The sequence below is a fragment of the Lygodium microphyllum genome, chromosome 15 (genome assembly GCF_053477565.2).
Source record: "Lygodium microphyllum isolate KBCC chromosome 15, Lygodium_microphyllum_v1.1.10, whole genome shotgun sequence".
Taxonomy (NCBI): Eukaryota; Viridiplantae; Streptophyta; class Polypodiopsida; order Schizaeales; family Lygodiaceae; genus Lygodium; species Lygodium microphyllum.
In genome coordinates this window covers 33,199,984-33,222,280 of record NC_141149.1, presented here as the reverse complement: position 1 = coordinate 33,222,280, position 22,297 = coordinate 33,199,984, and the positions used below count along the sequence as shown (strand labels likewise).

Genomic DNA, 22,297 nt, shown 5'->3' with positions numbered 1-22,297 from the left:
GACACCATCTCTTACACAAACTTGAGATCTGGTCTCATACACTAAATCTTTTGGCATTCTGTCTTGGAAACAAGCACTTACGGGAATGGAAGAATGGCAAAACAAAAGGTTAACACAGCACTAACAAAGAGCACCGAAATCCTATGAAATGGTAATCCTCTCCGGTTTTTTGTGAATGGATGCGCATTGCCACAATAGTAGCCTATGAGACACTTGAGATTCACAGTATGGAACTGGAATGGGGCCATGAGGATTGGCGTAGACCTATGTCTGGAGATCTTCACAAATAGAGATGTCATATTGTACGTAGAGACCTACCACAGCCCATGCGCCCACCTACCATAGGTAAGAGGTTACAGATGGAAGATGACTTACTTTCCTTGAGCATGATCATGAGGGGGGATGAGAGGGTTAGGAGGGGCGATAGTTCTATGTAGAGAGGAGCTACAATATATTGTGTAGGTCATGAGAAGGGATGAGGAGGCTCGCTTCATGTGGATCTGGATACATATAGATTGCCCACATGACACACACATTGCAATATGTTACTTTGCCCCAACAGGCTTTTACATATGCTACCCAGAGGGAGTTGCTACCCTACCTACCATTGTATGAGGATATTGTGCATTATTATAGCATAGGAGATATTCCACTAGCTAGGGATTTCAATGCATGTACAACATAGAGATAGGTACTATTCTTTGAGAGTAAGGATCCTATGTGTAAAGAATTGGGGGAGATGGGACTGAATAGGACATCACAAGATATCACAATATGGAGACCATGTCTTGGCTCTAGGAGGTGCACATGGACTAGCCGTTCTTAATGGACTAGTTATATGGCATAGATTGGATACTCTCACTTGCTTTCCACATAAGCATACATCTAGATGATTGAGAGGAGGCCCCTCTATTGGACCTACACAAAGGCTCGGAGCGACCATAGGGGATTACCTAGATATGGCCATAAGATATCTTGCATCAATCGGTTAAATGTTTTTGGGGCATTGGTCAATAAAAATGGCATGACCAATAACTTACCTAATGTCCATTTCTATTGTTGAAGGATGCCTTTGGGGGTCTTTGATTTAGATTTGATAATGTCTATGCCTCAAATATATTTTCACAAAGACTTTGGCTCCCTATTAGGATCATTACCTCTCATCCCAGATAGTCTTTTATCATCATCCCACATCCCATTGTAGTAGCTATTGCTCCAAAATGGTCAAGCACAAGTTCATAATGGATGTAATTTTTGTGGTGTGGATACTCATTAAACTGTCAATGTAGTGTGTGTACACCGAGTGTATTAGAACATTAAAGTAGTGACACTAGGCTCTAGAGTAAATAAACCTAACTCTAGTTAGTTGGTGGAAGGCTGATTAGGTCAACCCTTGACCTAAACAAGAGTTGTTGTACTTTCACTCGATCTTCAGTTTAGCAAGTACACTCGTTACTGTCTCTTGTCTCTCTCTTCCATAGCTGGTGCCATTTCTCACATTTGGTATCAGAGCAGCTACTGCATGTGGGTTCTGTTCAGCCACCATTAGTCCGTGCTGCTCTGCCGCCCGAGGTTGTGTTGCCATTGGCTTTTGTTCTTGTGAGGAAGATAAGGAGGAGCTATTGAAAACTGAGCAACTGTCCACCAGCTCTACCTAGCTTTGCCTTGCGTGCTGTCCATATAGCCGCCAGCTCCGCTGCCAACTACCCTCTCACTGTATGGTAGCGTTGCTTGCCTTGTTGTGCTCACCATCCACTTGGTAGCACCATTGCGGCCTCCTGTGCCACCTACACTAATTGCATTGCATGCCTTCAACAGTTGCTGCCACCTAGGCCATTGCTTGTCATGCCAGTTCACCAAGTGTAGTGCCACAACCATCTCTTGTGCTCCTACTGCCTATGCTTGTCCTGCCCATTGTCTTGTCCTGTGTGCCTCTTGTAGGTGCCAGAAGCACCACTTTCCACAGCTCCCTGCTACTTGCTCCACCTCTGTCTTGCTAGTTTGTGCTTGTGCTATTGCTGCCCACATGACCTCCTGCTTGCACTATGAGCACAGCCACATGCGCTCCTAGCCACTTGGTTGTAGTATAGTGCCACTAGTTTGTACCAAACTCCATCAGTGCAATTGGAAGTTTGTGCATGCATCCCGAGGCACCCGACATTTGAGGCTTTTGCTCAAATCGGCTTCCTATGCATGGTTCAACACCGAAAACATTGACATTGCACAATTTCCTTAAGATTCGTACAAGAAATTGGGGCTTTTTAATCTATTGGCTCTAGCACGCATCATGAGGTAGATTACAACTAAGGAGTGAATGAAGGGGGAGATGTAAAAGGCATAGATGAAAGAGGTAGAGATGGAGATGAAAGTGGTAAAGAGATGAAGGGTTTGTAGTCCATGTTGGTTTCCACATTAGGATGGCTAGTCCTTTGTGAAGCTTCCATTCTTCCTGTAAAATCTGTGGGAAGAAGGCAGGATCGAAGCTCAACACAAAAATCAGTAGACAGTATGAGAGTGAACCACGACACCCAATGCAATAGATTGAAAGAGTGAGCTAAAAGCACAAGGTACAACCCTTAAACCTTAGGGTTATAGGGGGTGTTCACACCCGAACACGATAAGTGCCCGCAAGTGTGTGTCATAAGCACATACAAAATAATACCATAAGTCTAGGGGAAAAAACCTCTCCTACCGAGAGTAAAAAGTGCCCCAATGTCCTATTGATCACTGACACTCCTATGTGAGCGTAGGCGTAAGTGAGACGTGAGTGAAATACCTAACAAACCCCCCTGGAGTGAAGGGTGATCAAGAGTACAAGGATCATCCGCCACCAAAGGAGATCAAATTTAAAGCATTGCGAAATGCTTCAAATGTCACGAGGAAGAGCTTTGAAAAGATGTCTGCCACATTATTGGTGGTAGGACAATAAATAAGGCTGATATCACTTGCATGTAGTCTCTCTTTAACAAAGTGATAGTGTATCTCAATGTGTTTCATGCATGCATGAAACATTGGGTTCCGTGCCATTGCAATGGTACTCTGACTGTCAGCAAACAAAGGAGTTGGCTCCGTAATAGATACATCCAGATCAGCTAGCAAGTGTCTAATCCATACGCATTCAGCTGTGGTAGTGAAAGCTGCCTTGTATTCAGCTTCACATGAGGATGTGGCAACAGTGGATTGTTTCTTGCTAAGCCAAGATATGCAAGACGAGCCAAGAAAGAAACAATTGCCACTAGTGGAGTGACGTGAATCATAATTACCAGTCCAATCAGAATCACTGTAAGCATGTAATTGCAATGGTCTCCCCTTGGCATAAAGCAATCCAAGAGATCTAGTACCCTGCAAGTAACGGAAGACATGCTTAACAGCTTGCCAATGTGACATGTGTGGCTGATGCATATATCTACTTAGGGCTGAAACTGCAAGCTGCATGTTTGGCCTAGTGTTGCATAGGTAAATAAGACATCCAACTGCTGGAGCATATGTGTGTATATCAAACACATCACTGTCATCATGTAATGACAAATCGAGTCTTCTACACATGTATATGAGTTATCTTGGTTGTAGATGAGCAATTCTTCTCTGATTTGCTGTAATTTCTAAGATTTCCAGCAACTCCCCTTGTTGCATGGTTGATATTTGATGGCATGCCCTGTACTAGCTAATTAGTGCTGAGAAAATTCTGATATGTTGAGGGAGAGAGATGAGTAGCAAATTAGAGAAAATTCTGTAACTTCCATGACAAATTTGATTGCGTTGTAGTTTCCGTGTTGTTCCAGTCTCAAAAAGTGATCTAGATCTGGTCTCTTTGTTATCATTGATGGTTGGCCTGCTCTCTCTCAGCCCATCACTCAATTTTCCACCCTCAGATCTACCCCAAACAATTGAGAATGGGAGAAAAGTCCCAAATGAAACTAGCCTCCCTCCTTGGAGCGGGTGGTAATAACCTGATTTAACAATAATTACAACAAGCATAAAATTTACATAAACTGAAAATGCAAACGTTCCCACTATAATCTTGGACAATGGACAGCCTACGGTTGGCCCTAAAACTAGTGTCCCTTGTAGTATTTCTTTAACTTTGATTATAAGTGAATGGAGTAGAACTAAGATCCTCTAACCTTCTTTGCTAATCCAAGTGCCACTTATTATCAAAATTGATTAGCAAGCCTCCAAACCAATTTTCCGCTTGGTTTGCTCAGGGATTGGCATTCACCCTACTCCTTTAAAGAAAAATTCAGCATCGAATTTGATATTGGTTGGTTGACCTCTTGAATGTCCCTGAAATTCATCAATTTCAGCATCTGGAATTCAAGTCCTAGGCTCTCAATTCTAAGTACTATCCTGAGGTGGCTATCAAAACCTAATTTCTGCTGTAAGTTAGGGTTTACACAGCAAAGAGTTTCCAATATCTCCACCTCTGATGATTCAAATGGTTGGATTCTATTGAGATAACTTGAGAGATGGTTGGGGAATGAGACAGAATGCTATAGAGAGAGAAATTTTAGAATTTCATTGCCAGAAATGCTGAAAAACGGTTACTGCCCCTTGCTCAAACAGCCATGGAAGCTATCACCTATAGCTTAGGACCACCAAAAAGACTGCTATTCTCTCTTGTACGCTATTTGCACTTGGAGGGCTGTAAACTATTGTTGCCTACTGTAGGATTGGTCCCTAGTGGTTGCAAATCACATCAACAACATCTCCTTGCTCTCTAATAGCCTTCTTCTCACCCACAATGGCTGGACTAGCCCCCAAAAACGTTTTTTTCTCTTATATGGCAAGTTTTTCCAAGTGGCAGCCTTCTAATCTAAATTTTTAGCATTCACATGGTTCCATGGCTAATCCTTCATCTTAGCCTTCATTTCCACCATCTACAAAAACATAACAACAGTCTATTCAGACTGATTTACAATCACAACAGCATCATGATACCTTGTTTCAAGAGTAGCCCCCTATTCTAGATCAATTGGAGCATACAAGGGCTGAAGTTCAGTAACCTAAAAGAGTCTCTCATTGGTTGTTAGACACTCTTCGGGCAAACACACAAGCCTCTGCTTGCAAAGATCAAGGTAATATTCTTGCATGTGCATTAGTGGCTACAACATGCAATGAAGAACCCCTATGCTATAAATATGCTTTTTTAGATAATCGTCGGGTGGAAGCAATGAAGGCAGAGATTAATTTCATCCATTAGAATGACACTTGGGAGCTATGTGACTTGCCTCACGACAAGCGTGCCATAGGTACCAAATGGGTTTACAAAATTAAAAGAAAGTCAAATGGTTCTATTGACAAGTACTCATGTCTCTCATAGTGGCAACTGCTTCTTCTTGGGTACATCTCTTGTTTCTTGGTTCAGCAAGAAACAGACTACAATTGCTACTTCTAGTTGTGAAGCTGAGTACAGAGCAGTGTTCACAGCCACAGTGGAGTGTGTTTGGCTCTGCAAGTTACTTGTAGATCTTCATGAGCACTAGATGGCTCCGGCACTTATCTACACTGGCAGCTAGAGTGCTTTGGCCATTGCACGGAACCCAGTATTCCAGGCCCGCACAAAGCATATAGAAGTTCATTATCATTATATTCGTGAGCGGATGTCAGTTGGAGAAGTAGAGTTGTCTTATGTACCCACTGAAAACAACTTGGCAGATTTTTTCACGAAGGCTCTTCCTCGACCAAAGTTCTAGGCTTTTCAGCAAGCCTTGAACTTGATTCCATTTGTTCCATGATTTGTTATACTCTATATTGTCATAGGTTGCTATATCCACTTGGATGAACTTGTACAACCATGACCTTATATTTTCTTTCCTTTTCTAGGATTTTTCTAATTTTCCTAGATTAATCTACCCATCTCATGGAGAGGGGTTTATAGGCCATCTCGTAGGCTACACATTGATTCCTTAAATTCATCATGCGGGCTCCCTAGTCATTTAAACTGTTATTAAATGCAGTTGTTACCCTTAATGTCCTAGCACTAAGTGACACTAGGGTTAGGGTTTATTTTAGTATTTCCTATGACGGTTAAGCCATTAGAGTTTTATTTTTTATTAGTTAAAGACATCTTGTGCCTCATTTTGCACAAGTGTGGCATTATTCAATGTGATCGCCTAGAGCGTTGTACTCTCTCTCTCTCTCTCAGTAATTTTTTCAAGTGTGGCATTATTCAATGTGATTCCCTAGAGTGTTGTACACACACACTCTCTCATTAATTTATTGCTTCTTATTCGTGATTGAGTATTGTTGTGTATCGATTAATTCTTTCATTCTCATTCATTTTCCATTAAATTAATTACACAATCACTCCATGCCTGGGCCAACATGGCATGCATTAATTAACTAATGCCTAGTCTCTAGTGTCACCATTGACATTAGTAGCCAATAAATTGGTTTAGGCCCAAATTTGACACCGGGTACCACCTAGTATCTGTCATACATAATGTCTTACAACTTTTGCCTTTGGCATCAACTGATATTTTGAGGTCCTAGGTCCACACACTATGAAATAATTAGCTTGCACCTCACATGTGCAAGTTGCATTAGCAAATTTGATTAACTTTTAATCCAATGCTAAGCAAAGCAATAAATTTCATGTCTTCTAACACCCAACATAGAAGATACACTCGCATGTAACCCAAAACTAACCCGAACTTGGCATTTGGCATATCTCCATTTTCACTGGGGCCTCCACATGTGAAAACAAGCCACCAACACTTTGGCCTTACCCTCATTAATATAACATTAAATGGTGCCCAACCTCAATTTAAAACCCTAATCTCTTTGAACTTGAAAGTGTTGAAACTTTTCATAGACCTTAGTTTAGGACATAAAATCATTTAAATCTCTAACCCCCATGACATGAAAAGTCACTTCCAAGGGAAAATTCAATGTTCATGTCTAAGATCTAACTTAGGCACCTCATTGGCATCTATCCATAATAACTTTTGCCAATGTCCCCCATTACCAAAGCTAGGATTATTTGTCATTGTGACACATGTTTAACTTAATCTCACTTGTGTACCTCACATGTGCACAACTCAACTATCACAACTTACATATCCAAAGAGGTTAAGTTATTCATGTCCTTGTGATAGACCTCCCATTGCGATTGTCTAAATTGCATTGTAGTGTGACACAAAGGCATTAGGTACCACTAGAAATGCATATTGGCATCATAGTCAAACAATGTGTGAATCTATTGCTCAACCATGCTTACACCCTTTGCATGTCTGAAATTCCAGTCACTTAGACTAGTTACAATGACATAAGGATTGCGGAATTTGCTTTGCTCCTATTCCTCATTGGCTTACCATTTATTCTTTTGAGGCTTGATTCTACTTGGGAGTTGTTCCAAAATTAGGGCCACTCAACTTTTGGACAGCTTTTTCAGGCTTATGTTATCCATGAAAATGTACATGAATTGGCATCATCCACACTTTATGTGCACTTGAAACTGCATTTGGGTTAATTCAAAGCATATGGAAGATGTCGTCACCTGGGACCTTGATGTGTTCTTCTCTTTTATCTATGAGGGGATAGTTTGTCAGTGTATAGTCCCTACTTGGTTGAGAATTCCTACAAACTGTAAAAGCTCCCTGGTAATTTTTATGTGCATAGAAGGCTCATCTTTATGAGAAGAAACACACAACTAATCAACAAAGGAGGTAGAAGCCCTGTTAAGAGTGCTTTGTTTGTAACTGATTGATCAAATTATGTCTATGCATGAGATTGAGGGGAAAATAAACAGGAAGCAAGTTATAGATGATTTCTCAATGAGACAACACAACTCAACTTTCAACAAGCTTTTGATGATCTTGTACATGTAGTCTAGTAATAGACACCAGCTGAGAAAAATAAGATTAAATGTTTTTGCCAGTTGCATTAAAAAGTTCAAAACCTCATCAATATTTAACAGAACCTTCCTTACTAAAGACCATGTTAAACTGTGTTGTCAAGACTTCTATAAGAGGGGACATGAAACTTGGGGGATTTTGATGAAAGTTCTTATGTAAGTATAGTTGTGCAAAAGATTCATGAAGGCTGCAAATCTGGATGGATATTTCCACCATTGCAGTTTACATTGGTTGATGTCAGCTGCTTGAGGCAGTCAACTCACTGTTAAGTATGGATTATACAGTTAAATGTGATATCTAACAAAATTTGCTAGATACAAAAGAGCAATTTTTTGCAACATTGATTTCCAGGTTGTAATTACATTTTTATGTAGTAGAACAGGTGAAGCTCAAATTTTTGTCTAATAGAATATGTGGAGGGAGGGAGGGAGGGTTTTTGCAAACATGTGAAGCTTAATTTTGTCTATTTGATTCTGTCTGACCAGATTCAGTGTCCAAAGCTGAATGGCGGTACCTGCGGTTCCTGCAGTGGTACCTTTGACAGAGAACAAGGAGCCATTTGGTGTCAATATTTATTCTCTAAAAAGAGGTCGAGAGGATGAGGCCATGCTGGCAAGTGAGAAAAAGTGGCCAGGGTGGCCAGGTGATAGTGTATTCCGGTTGATTGTGCCAGCACAAAAAGTTGGTGCTATAATTGGCCGTAAGGGAGAGTTTGTAAAAAAAATGTGTGAAGAGACGAAATCTCGCATCAAAATACTTGATGGAGTTCCAGGGACCACAGAAAGAGTGGTAAACTTTCACAATTGAATTCTTGAATGTGCATGTGTGCAGGAAGAGAAATATTTGGGAAATTGACAAATTTTTTCGAGGGGAAAGAGACTGAAAGAAAGTCATATCAAGATCTACTAGAGGCAAAAAAGACCTATGGGACCAAAATGACATGTACGGCTGATCCATGATATGTCTTGTCATGAACATCACCAATGAACAAGAGTTCTTAGCTCTTCTACCATCATAGGAGATCTATCATGGCTCATGGAGCCTTCCCTGGTAGAGTCTGCAGAAGTACATGTCCCCAGAGATGTCTGGCAGTGGTGAGAGATGATAGCTTGGATTCTCATATAATCTCCTGGGTGTCACTGGGGCCAAGGACAGGGCCTCCTAGCTTTGCATAGCTCTGTAGCTGTGTTACATTCACCTTGGATAATCCTTTATTGGGTAGGTACAATAGAGAGGAAGGGAGAGTTGGTTTTATATCAATTGTCTGCTAGAGGCCAAGATGACCTATTAAACGAAGGAGTGCAATGCAATGGTCAAAGGAAATAAAGGACTGAAGACACAGGGACTGTTGAAAAGGAGAGGATGAGAAATTAGGACTTGTGGCTCAGTGGCGTTATCACCACTGGTGGATACTTAGGCTACATTATGATTATTAACTTGAGCACACAGTGAATGACTTGAATGAAAGCTAACAAGATCTTGACACACTAGTCACAAAAATTTAAACGATCAGCCAAAAAAATAAGTTTTATCACCAGGAACAAGAGCATTTTGTTGCTTTAATAAAATGAGAATACAATTGTTATGCAACTGAAACCAAAGCTGAAACAAATTAATGGATAGGCAAACCTTTGTATTAATAACTGTGCCAACAATGGGCTACGCATATACCACACTTGATGGTTGAAAACTAAGTGTAGTAGCATTAAACATTTTCTGTAAATTGAGCAACATAAGTGCACAACACAATGATGCAGTAAACAACTCAAACTCTCAGGGATACAAGGAGGGATTGAAGGCTCCAAGCTAATGAGGAGACAATTGAAATGTATGTGAAAGGCTAATATCTAAGGAACAGTTTCCATAAGTCTCTATTTCAAGGGTAGTCTAATTCTGAACATGCCTTTAGGTTGAATAAAATTTTGTTTCAGACACCAATGTTTGAAACTTGTGACCTCTTGTAGTTTGGTACTGATAATCTTTGTTATTTCAACTGTACTGATTACTTGTTCCCATTGATGGGCAGTGGAGCTACTCGCCAGTAGTTGAATAAAGTTTTAGTTGGGTTTTTTGCAATGGCATGGGGAGTGAAACTGCTTGCTAGTAGTTGAAGAAAGAACATTTCAGGCTTGTTTTTTTTCAATGGCATCTCAAATCCTCAATCTTTTGTTTTGACTAGAACCACCTTTATAAGCAACCAAAGTGTCATTCTGTCTTTGTGATTAACTCTTGCTTAACTCTTGCTTATCTCTATTATGAGCATACTGGTTGATCATGCAGGTGATGGTGTCTGCACGAGAGGAGCCAGAAGCAGTGGTTTCTCCAGCCATGGATGGCTTGCTTCAGGTCCACCAGCGCACTATCAATAACAGTGGTACGGAAGGGGATGGTTATCCTATTATAATGCATTTACCTGATGGGACAGTTTCCTCCAAACTTCTTGTGGCGGCTATACAGGCTGGAAGCCTAATTGGAAAACAGGGGGCAACCATTAAATCAATACAGGATACATCTGGTGCAATTGTTCGAATTCTGCCTCCTGGTATTATTCTCCTCTGCACTGTATTGAGTAGCTTTGTTAGCTTCCTTTTTTCGGTCTGTCAAACAAGGTCCTTTGTTGAAGATTAGCTCAAATTATTACACTATTTTATAGTCCTGGAGGCACATTTGTATCATATTTTTCATTCTTTGGTTCCCTAGGACATGGATGCGCACTAGGAGGTGCATTGTTCTAGTGATTGAGTTGATTGGTTACCAAAATGTGAGATATTGTGACTTGATCAAATTAACTATGCTAATGTTGTAAGACAGAGTCCTGTCTTTTGACTGGCTCAAAAGGCTATCCCTGCACATTATGGTGCTTGCAGGTCTTTACTCTTTCTGTCTTGATTGTCTGGTGGAGGAGGAGAAAAGAGAAGATTAACTTGGATCGACATTTTATTGTTATTATATCCTATAATCATCCCTTAGGATGTAAGAACTTAAACAGTCTATTCATTTCTCTTCTGAGGAATTGATCTTTGTCTTCTTAGGATTTGATCTCACTTCCTAATAACTTTCTATGGTAAGCTCAGCAATTCCTAGCAGTAATCTCATGTTCCCATTAAGTTGTCATGTCCTGTTTATGAGACCTGTTGGGTTTGAGTATAAAAACTTTTCATTTTTGAGCTTGCATGATTGCTTTAATCTGTCTTGCCTTCATTAATATGCTCCTAGTCTTTCCTTCCCCTTCTCCTCACTCTTGCCCTTTGATATTTAGCAGTATTATTTTGCCATCCGAGGCCATTTTGAGGCCTGTTTTGGCCTTGCAATGTTTAAATAGTTAGTTTCTGTTTACCTATATTTTTGGCAATTTTGGCTAGTTTTGGGTGCAGTGCTTGCTAAAGCACAGATATAGTAGTTGTGATTGCCTGCCTCAATGGATGAGAAGAAGGGTATTCTGCAAAGTTGACAGGGGGTTATGCATAGTTACACAGCTGCAGTCAACTGAGTGTGGTACTGCATGTATGCCATATCTTCAACTGGTTGTAGGATTGCCATCTTTTTTTTGTGTTTGCTATTGACCTTAACTTGCTGAAAACAATGATTTAAAGTCCAGCCTTCATCATCTTTAATGAACAGATAATGTTTCACACACCATACACTTCTGTACTATGGAGAGGGTAGTTGAAGTATTACAAGATTGTAAGAGAGAGGAAGCTTGCACTGAACTGCATTGTTTACATTGCTGTAGGAAGTTGATTCAATACTTTGTGTAGTCATTTAAATTTTTTGGGATAAAACAGCTCTTTTATTTGGACGTTGGAAGACCTTAATATGATAGGATTTCTAAAATTTAGAAGTTTGAGAATGTAGATGGTCCCCTCACTAAGAGATGAAGAACCTTGCAGTGAGCTGCATTCTTTACATTGCTGTTAGGAAGTCGATTCTGTACTTCATATAGTCACTTGATTTTTAGGGATAATACAGCTTCTTTATTTGGAAGTTGAAAGATCTTAATACAAGAGCATTTCTGAGATCTAGAAGTTTGAGATTGGAGATGCCAACCTGACTGCAATACATCTGTTGTGACAGGCCATCTCAATGTTTATGCAAACTAAAAACATACGGGCTCTATACATAATATTTATTATGATATTCATGGCTTAAACTTGCTGAAAATAGGAAACAAGAAAGTATTTTGAAGCAAATAGTGAAAATTTTCAAGCGCACCATTGTATTTTAAGAGAGTCTCACAAAAGTAAAAACACTTCTCTTTAAAGAAATCGAGGAACAACTATAAAATATGCTTCAATGAAAGGAAAATGTCACATCGACAACTTGCATTTCTCCAGTTTTGCTCTACTGTTTTGTATAACCCGACTCATTGTTTGTTGAAAGATACCAGGGTAATGCAAAAGTCTCTTATGTCGGCAGGCTTTTTCTTTTTCGGTTGGGGGTAGGTAAATACTTATTGACAAAAAATGCATTCCCACTTAGTTTGGTTAGTGGAAGAAGCCAGCTCTGCCTTTTGGATTGAATTCCAGACCTGCCCTGCTGTGTTTCTGCTCCAGGACAGCAGCCATCCAGTTTTGTCTTGGTTTCCTGCAGACTAGGTGCTACCCGCCTAGGACCCATGCAAGTGTGGGTCGATAGGGCACTTGTAAAGTGATTGGTCAGTAAAGCATGCCTTAGATTTGTTTATTCTGCTGTGACTTGGAACTTCATAAAAAATGAATTACTCATCTGCAACGTTATAACTTGCACTTGTGTTGAATAACACGTTCATACATTCATGCACCAGTAATCCGGTTGTCTCACATGCATACATACATGTGGATCTATGCATAGTCATTGAGAGATGTTCATGATAGCAGATATTCACAAATTTTGGTAGATTGGAACCCCAAATGAAATGATAAAAACATGTATAGGAAATCAGGACTCTGGTGATTGTTGACTATTGGCTCTTGTTCACATGCTGATTTATGGTTTCTTTGGCAGAAGAATTACCTCTCTATGCTTTACAAGATGATAGACTGGTGGAAATTCATGGAGAGCCAGCAAAGGTTCACAAAGCAATTGAGCTTGTAGCATCATATTTGCGCAAGTATTTAGTAGATCGATCAGTCTTGCCATTATTTGAGCTTAATGTAAGTCATTAATTTGATCACTTCTGAACATCAAAATACAGTCTACTGATTTCAATGCATTGGTGGTTAGAAATGAAAGATTAAAGTTTTGAAAAGGGTACATTTAGGATGATATTGGAACTCTGCAACGAGAGAAATTATGGTTATCCATGATAATGGAGAACCTCAAATTATATGTTGACATGAAAATTTCTTTTTTATAGCCCAAGGTGTGCCATACAAGTTTATTCGAAACATCTACAAAGCGATCGAGCTTATGGTGTACGCTTGTGCCAGTTCTCTAGTAGACCATTTCATCTTTATTTCATCCCAATGTAAGTGGACTATGATCTGTCATTTCCAACCTTAAACACATCTAAAATATGTCGGCAAGGAAGGCCGCATCAAGTAATTATTGCTTATCCATGGTAAGGGAAAGATATATGATTCTTTCTGACGTGATAGCTATTATTGACTCGACTTAAACACAATATGGCCATATTTAACTTCATAGGAATGGTACATATACATTGCAGCTCAGCACCAAATATAAGTGGTCAAATGCTGAAATTAGCTGTAAGTCACATGTTGTAGGGGCTATGCCTTGATAGCGTCTGGACTGTTAATCACTTGATCTCTGTAGTGGAACATGACTCATGTATTATAACAACAAGAGTACCTGTGACTTGAAAGCCTCTGGACTGTTAATCACTTAGTCTCTGTAGTGGAAAAAGACTCATGCATTAAACAGGGTCCAGGATAATGCTATTTTTGAGCAACTTATTATTTATGAAAGTTCAACAATGTCAATGATAATAATGCAGGAAAACACTTGGAAAACTGCATTACAAATCAAAACATTCACTGGCTCTTGAAAGCACTTTTGCCTTACTGTCAATCAATGGAGTGTTTTTGGCAACAAAACTTGTGTAGTGATAAATAAAAAAGGATAGAGAGCTCAAAACTATTCGGACATTGTGAATCTTTTGGCTATATGAAAGATACTATGCTGCTGGTCACAAATCTGAAGTCATGCTTAGAGAAGAAAAATGTGGGAGCTCTCGCTCAACTGCCAAGACCCACGGACCGCTTTTTGCTTCAAGCGTTTCAAGCCAAGTGCAATGACTACCTCTCACATAGCCGTGTGCACTCTCACACCTATGAGTGTAGTGAACTTACCTTCATACCCGATCGAGTTGCCTCCTTTCACAAGCTCTCTGGTAGCTTCACGATCCAAGGTGCAAGCTCAATCCTTAAGCTCCAAGCTCCATTGCCATGCGCGAGATAAGAGAAGAGAAGAAGAAGAGAGGAGAAGATGAAGAGCTTCTCTTCCATGGTCTCTCACCCTTATACACTCCCTCTCTTAAGTACAAGCACAAGCAAGAATAAGAAGAGGAAGGGGAAGAGGAGAGCTAGTTTTAGCCACACACAAGAATAAGCTTTTTCATTTACTTTTTGCCTTTTTATACATGCCATACTTCTCTTGGACGCCTGTTCTTTTTTTACATGACCGGCTATTTTAGCCTAGGTCCTATTTCTCTATTATCTTCCTATTTACGTTGTTCATTTACCCTTCTTCTCCACGGTTCCTCATCCTCACACTCACTTCCTTACTCTCTCTCTCTCAAGCACAAGCACGAGCAAGAATAAGAAGAAAAAGAGAAAGAGGAGAGCTAGTTTTGCCATATATAAGAATGAGCTTCTTCATTCACTTTTTGTCTTTTTATACATACCCTACTCCTTTCGGGTGCCCATTTCTTTTTTACATGACCAACCATTTTAGCCTAGGTCCTATTTTTCCATTCTCTTCCTATTTACATTGTTCCTTCACCCTTCTTTTCCATGGTTCCTCACCCTCATGTTAGATATGCTTAATGCCCTACCCTCATAAGGTGCCACCAATGATCCATGGTGCTCAAAGTTGTAAGGCTCCCATTATGAGGAGAAGCTATATGTGAGCCTCGATATTGGTTGAGTCATCCTGACTTGTATATCAGATGAAGTCTATGTGACTAGATGGTAAAAAGGTGACCGTTATGGATCTAATCTTTGGGTTAGACGAAGTAGTTAAGCTGGTAGCAACTCGAGGCACATTGCATCGAGTTGCGGGGTAAGAGAGCTATTAGGGGCCCTAGCTAATGGTAAAGGGAATATTCCCTAGCCAACTAGTGGAGGTACATATGGAAGGTCAACATACACATGTGCATATGGAAGGTCAACAGACATATGTGTACATGGAAGGTCAATAGATACAGGTGCATATGGAGGGTCATCCATCATGACTCCCTTCACAGGCTATAAAAGCTAAACCCCGTCACAGCCATCAATCATCTATCTTTCACCCAGTCAGAGTTGTTCCAGCTAGCCTTAAGCTCTTCACCTATCTTTTATCTAGATCGCCATCTAAGCTTCATAGTGAAAGCGCATAGGTGGACAGAGCCATCTTTGTATTAGTTGTTTGGAGCTAAAGAATTTGACTTATTCTCCTCTTATTTGTTGTGTACTCTCTATCTCTTTCTCAGATTGTGTTTACTATGCTGTGTAATTTTTAGATGGTATCAGTGCCTAGGGGGCTCTAGGGATCGAAGAGTACGCAAGAGACAAAGGATTCAATAGCAACGAGGAACGATGTCGTCTTCCGGAAGCGGTTGTGGTGCATTAGGAAGTGGTGCAGGAGGTGATGCTACTATACTAGCTATTCAAACACTGATTCGTCCACCAACCTTCAGCGAAGGCAAGTTAGATGGTACAAACTATACCTTGTGGAAGTTTAAAATTACAACTATCCTTAATTCTTATGAGCTTTTGGAGACTCTGTTGGGGATTGATGCAGAACCACAGCCTATCCCGACCCATCAAATTCTAGTGTGATGATTCCTCCGAATGCAGATCTTTTACGAGCTTGGAAACGAATGAATGCAGATGCACTGTGCGCCTTAGTTATAAGCTGTTCTGACAGTGTTTTGACTTTGATTCAGCATACAACCAAAGCATCAGAGGCTTGGAATGTACTGAGCAGTCAGTATGAAACGTGAAACCAAACAAGGATTTAAAACTTAGAGAATCAACTAGCAGCGGAGAAGTTTGCTGAAGGAGAGACGGGTGAAGTATTCATCCCTTGGATTAAAAATCTACGCCACCAGATAGCTGGCACTGGGATACAAAAGACTAGCGAGGAGCTAGCTCGGAGGTGTCTTCGGATTTGTTTACAAAAGTTTGATGGACTAGTGATTGCCCTTAATACTTAGATGAGACCTCAAGCTTTGACTTTTGAGGAGTTTTATGCATTATTGATGGAGGAGGAGTTGAGGTTGAAAACCTGAGAAGGAAGCAATAATGGAGATGTTGCATTCTCTGCCAATGCAAAATACAAAGGTGGTTCCTCCACAAAAAATGATGGTGACAAAAACAAGAAGAGCGGCAAGAAGAAGTTTCAAGGAGAGTGCTTCTACTGCAAGAAGAAAGGACATGCAATCGTAGATTATCGTGCCAAGAAGGCAGATGAAAAGAATGGTACCCTTAAAAAGTAAAGGGAAAGAGATAGCCAATACGGCTAAAGCAGAGTTGGAGTTATTTATGGTGACCATTGAGGAAGTACGCTCCTCGTCACAAGAAGAATCTACCACTGACTCATGGGTGTTGGATAGTGGGGCCTTCCGTTACATGACCAACAAGAAAGGTCTATATAGTTCTATGTAGCCTCTATAAGAATCCATCACTGTGATGGTTGGAAATGATGCAAAATGCCTTGCTGCAGGCACATGTACTATTTCTTTTGTTGCTGCAAATGGTGAAGTCAAAAAGCTTTCAAATGTGTTGTATGTTCTCGAAATTAGGAGAAATTTGTTATCAATTGCTACCATAACTGATCTTGGTCATAAAGTGAGGTTCAAGAAGACAGGTGCAAAAATTCTCGACAGTGCTGGCAAAGTTGTTGGCAAAGGTAAAAGGAATAACCTGTATGAGGTAAGTGTTTTTACAAGCGCCGCTAGAGTGGGCACAGTAAGCTTTGGTATGAAAGGTTTGGACACATCGGATTTGCAGTGTTGAAGAAGATGCATAAGCAAGGTATGGTTGCTCACCTACTTGCAGTGATTGAATTGAAGGAGCCATGTGAAGCTTGTATGATGTGCAAACAACAGAGAAAGGCATTTCCATAAGAAAGCAAGAATAGAGCACATGCTCCTCTAGAGTTGGTGCATACTCACTTATGCGGTAAGATGCTTACACAGGTCTTGGGGGGATCTTTTTATTCTATGTTGATTGTCGATGACTACAGTAGGAAGATGTCGGTGTACTTTCTTTGTGATAAGGCTCAAGCTTTTGGTAAGTTTAAAGAATGGCTAAAACTTGTTGAGAATGAAACATGGAAAAGTGTGAAGAAATTTAGAACAAATAGTGGTGGTGAGTTCAACTCAAAGGAGTTTGAAGACTTTTGCAAGAGCAAAGGAATCAAGTGTCAATTGACAATGCCTTATACACCTCAGCAGAACGGTGTTGTGGAACGCAAGAATCACACCATTGTGGAGATGGCAAGATGCATGCTAAAGGGCAAGGGATTGCCTAACCATTTTTGGGCTGAAGCTATTAATACTGTAGTCTACATTTTAAATCGGAGCTACACAAAGACTCTCAAGGGAAAAACACCTCATGAGGCTTATACTAGTAAGAAACCATCTGCCTCGCATTTCAGAATTTTTGGATGTGAATGTTATGCACATGTTCCAGATGAGAAGAGAAACAAGTTAAAACCAAAAAGCAGAAAATGTATCTTCTTGGGTTATAGTGATGAGCAGAAGGCTTACAAATTATATGACCAAGAGGCAAAGAAGATCATCACGAGCTGTGATGTGGTGTTCAAGGAGCAGCCGTATATACAGTGGAGGAGGAGAAGGCAAGTTCTTCCACTTTATCATCAAGCGAAGTAGTCCACTATTAACCTATCTCGAGAGCTGTCCCTATTCTAAGGAGGAGAAAGCATCATCTTCAGATGAGGAGGAAAAAGTTTACCAACCTGACATCACCCCACTGGAAAAGCCATTGCCGCGTTGGGTGAAGTAACTCTATGACTACAATAATCCTATGCCTACATCTGTTGAGGAGAAGGCAGAGACCAAGGAGGTCTTAGAGAATAGAGGAGCAAAGAAGGGCTTTTGCTCACATAGTCAATATGACCTTCATGGCTAAGATTATGAGAGAAGTAAATGAGCCAAGTGACTTAGAAGAAGCATTTGCAGATCCAGCATGGAAGACAGCTATGCAAGCTGAGTATGATAGCATAATGAAGAATGACACTTGGGAGCTAATGGATCGGCCAACAAAGTGGAAGGTTGTTGGCACAAGTGGATCTGGAAGGTAAAGTACAAGGTTGATGGTACCTTAGAGAAGTACAAAACCAGATTGGTTGTATATGGATTTTCACAAGTTGAAGGGTTTGATTTTCAAGAGTCATTTGCCCCAATTGCTAGAATGACCACTATTCACACAGTACTTGCAATGGCCGCCTAAAAGCAGTGGCTAGTTTACCAAATGGATGTTAAGTCAACGTTCTTAAATGGTGACCTCAAGGAGGAGGTGTACATGGCTCAACCACCAAGGCTTGAGGCCCCCCATTCTGAGACCAAGGTGTGTAAGCTGAAGAAGGTATTGTATGGGTTGAAACAAGCCCCCAAAGCATAGTACCAACGGATAGATAAGTTCTTTTTAAACTTAAACTTCAAAAGTTGTGCCTCAGATGCTAACTTGTATGTTTACAGGGATGGTGAAAAGTCTGCAGTGATTATCCTATATGTGGACGATCTTTTTATTACAGGTGACTATGAAGATATGATCAATCAAACTCGAAAGGCTTTGAGTTCTGAGTTTGAAATAATAGACTTGGGCTTGCTGCACTATTGTTTGGGGATTGAAGTCTTAGAAAGGATCTTCATCTCTCAGAAAAAGTATGCATGGGAGATCTTGAAGGCATTTGGCATGACCGAGTACAAGGAGATAGCTACACCTATGGAGGTGAATGCAAAGTTATCCGTTGAAGATACATTAGCACTAGCAGACATTGGGAGGTACAGGAGGTTGGTCAGCAGTTTGATCTACTTGTGTAATATCAGACTAGATATCAATTTTGCTGTTGGTGTTTTGAGCAAGCTCTTAAACAAACCTGAGAGTCATTGGAAAGCTGGGATGCAGGTGCTCAGATACTTCAAGGAAACTCTTGACTATGGTATCACATACAGTTCCGGAACTTCTCTTGTGGAGAATTGTGACTCAGATTGGGTAAAGGACAGTGATTTAAGAAAGTTAGTTTCTGGTTATTATTTCTCTTTTGGTTCAGGAGTTGGTGTTTTAAGCAGGTTCTCAAACAAACCTCATGAGAGTCATTGGAAAGCTGGGATGCAAGTGCTCAGATACTCGAAGGAAACTCTTGACTATGGTATCACATACAGTTTCGGAACTTTTCTTGTGGGGAACTGTGACTCAGATTGGGTAGGAGATAGTGATTTAAGGAAGTCAGTTTCTGGTTATTGTTTCTCTTTGGGTTCAGGAAATTTCTCTTGGATTAGTAAGAAGCAACCAACTGTGGCATTGTCTTCTATCAAAGCAAAGTACAAGGCAGCTTGTTTTGCTACATGGGAGTGTAGGATGGAGAACCAACTATGCTAAGATGTGACAATCAGAGTTGCATCGCGATTGCCAAAAATCCAACGTTTCATTCGCGCACCAAACATATAGAGATCCAGTATCACTATGTGCATGATTTGATTGAGGATGGGATAGTGGAATTGGTCTATTGTCCAATAGAGGAGAATGGAGTAGATATCTTCACCAAAGCACTTACGAAGGATCTGCTTCAAGTTCATCTTCAGAGACTCGACTTTGAGTTGAGGAGATATGAGGGGAGGCGTTAGATATGCTCAATGCCCCACCCTCATAAGGTGCCACCAATGATCCGTTATGCTCAAAGTTATAAGGCCCCCATTATGAGGAAAAGCCATATGTGAGCCTGGGTATTGATTGAGTTTCGACTTGTATGTCAGATGAGGTCTATGTGACTGGATGGTAAAAAGGTGATTGTTGTGGATCTAATCTTTGGGTTAGACGGAGTAGTTAAGCGGGTAGTAACTCAAGGCACATTGCATCGAGTTGCGGGGTAAGGGAGTTATTAGGGGCCCTAGCCAATGGTAAAGGGAATATTCCCTAGCCAACTAGTGGAGGTGCACATGGAAGGTCAACAGACACATGGGGACATGGAAGGTCAACAGACACAGGTGCATATGGAAGGTCATCCATCATGACCCCCTTCATAGGCTATAAAAGCTAAACCCCTTCACAGCCATCAATCATCTATTTTTCACCCAATCAGGGTTGTTCTAGCTAGCCTTAAGCTCTTCACCTATCTTCTGTCTAGAACGCCATCTAAGCTTCACAGTGGAAGCGCACGGGTGGATAGAGCCATCTTTGTATTACTTTTTTGAAGCTAAAGAATTTTACTTATTCTCCTCTTACCTGTTGTGTACTCTCTATCTCTTTTTCAGATTCTGTCCGTTGTGCCGTGTAATTTTTACACCTCACACACTCCCTCTCTCAAGCACAAGTAGAAGTAAGAATAAGAAAAAGAAGAAGAAGAGGAGAGCTAGTTTTGGCCATACACAAGAATGAGCTTTTTCATTCACTTTTTTTCTTTTTATACATGCTCTACTTGTGTTGGATGCCCGTCCCTTTTTTACATGACCGGCCATTTTAGCCTAGGTCCTATTTCTCTATTTCCTTCCTATTTACATTGTTTCTTTACCCATGCCCGTTTACATTTACAAATTGCACAGGAGGGAGCGTGACGCTCTTTTACAAGGATTTAGGTGTGCTTTTATATTTAAATGCGCCTTTTCCCTTTTGCACTTGCCTTGAACTTTTGAGTTTGCTTCTTGTGCTTTTGGCTCTTTTCTTTTTTTTTTCCGTTAGGCCGCCTTTTTTCGCTCTATCCTACGTCTTTTTATTTTCTTTGCTTCGTTTGCGCTTTCTTTGCATTGGGGCTAACATTAACCCTTTCCTAGCCGAGTTCCAGTCCCATAGCACTTGGTGGTGAGGACTTTGGTGGTTGAAGGGTTGCCATGTGGGTCGATGATGGGGGCTTGGGGAGACTGGTCGTGGAGAAGAAGTACAACAAAATGGATGAGAGGTTGTGGAGGTTGAGGGTAGGTTGAGTGGGTGATGGGGGCCTCCGAGGTCGGTGGTGGTTCGTGGTTTGTCGAATATACCTTGAAAGGAAAAGGAAGTGCACTATCTGGGGGTGTGTCTACCTCACCTGCAGTGCATGGTGTCTGTGTTAGCTCTTTTATAAGGAGTTAGGGTGTGCTTTTGTATTTAAAATGTGCCTTTTCCCTTTTGCACTTGCCTTTTGGACTTTTTAGTTTGCTTCTTGTGCTTTTGGCTCTTTTTTTCTTGTTTTTCCGTTGGTTTTTTCTTGTTTTTCCGTTGGGTCGCCTTTTTTCTCTATCGTGCGTCTTTTTAATTTTCTTTGTGTTCTTTGCACTTTCTTTGCACCGGGGTTAACAAAAGAATCTTGTGATCAATTGAGAGGCATCTACAAGCTGATTGGTATAGGATTTCAAGTATCACAGCCGCACTGCTTAAATGCAAGACCATTTGTGGCACTATAGAATTTTGGTATTTGCCATGTGCCAAAGGAGTAATTTGTAATATTAAGAGATGTGTAAGACTAATGTTGTTGGATTAACTTTTTTTATGAGATGTAATATGGATGGCCAATGAAGTGGGAGGAAGAAGTAGAGAAATTATGTTGATATTAGCAAAAGACCATTATGGTTTTGAAACCTTATGCTATCAACACATACAACAGCCTGGAGAAAATATCACATCCATCAGAGCACTAGATCTTAAGGAGTGACATGGATAAAAATGAAAGCATCTACTGAAAGACCATGATAGACCTGATGCTATGGACACAAGTCCAAGGAAACATCGAGGGGAAGACTGTATCCAAGAAAAGGACACACAAAATTTACGGGCTTAGCTCACTTCATGCAAACAAGAATTCTGTCCATCTGCAAATATTATCACTATGTATCTCTGATGGATGCAATGTAACAATGGGGTTACCAAGTATGATATTGGAAATATGGTTATGGGACGGGGGACTAGGCATAAGTCAGTGATCCCCTTTTGTAGTACTCTAGGAAAATAAAGATTGGACCACTTATCTGTATGGAAGCAGTGAAGTTTCAGAAAGATAGGATCCAGGTTTTTGGATGTCTGGCCAAGACATATGCAGGGAGGGTGAGTACTTTCTTGTGAAAATTTCATGTACTTTCCCAT

General features: G+C 40.5%; 1 protein-coding gene across 4 annotated transcripts in view; it reads left to right on the top strand.

The window, feature by feature from the left end:
* The window catches only part of LOC148024405 (flowering locus K homology domain-like), a 47,654-nt gene that overhangs the window by 10,947 nt on the left and 14,410 nt on the right, over positions 1 to 22,297 (top strand). For all 4 annotated transcript variants that reach the window (XM_087694057.1, XM_087694054.1, XM_087694055.1 and 1 more), the window contains 3 exons: positions 8,342 to 8,645; positions 10,137 to 10,398; positions 12,840 to 12,988. In XM_087694057.1, coding sequence (XP_087550183.1) covers positions 8,361 to 8,645; positions 10,137 to 10,398; positions 12,840 to 12,988 — 696 coding nt within the window. In that variant the 5' untranslated portion in view covers positions 8,342 to 8,360. The remainder of the gene's footprint in view (positions 1 to 8,341; positions 8,646 to 10,136; positions 10,399 to 12,839; positions 12,989 to 22,297) is intronic.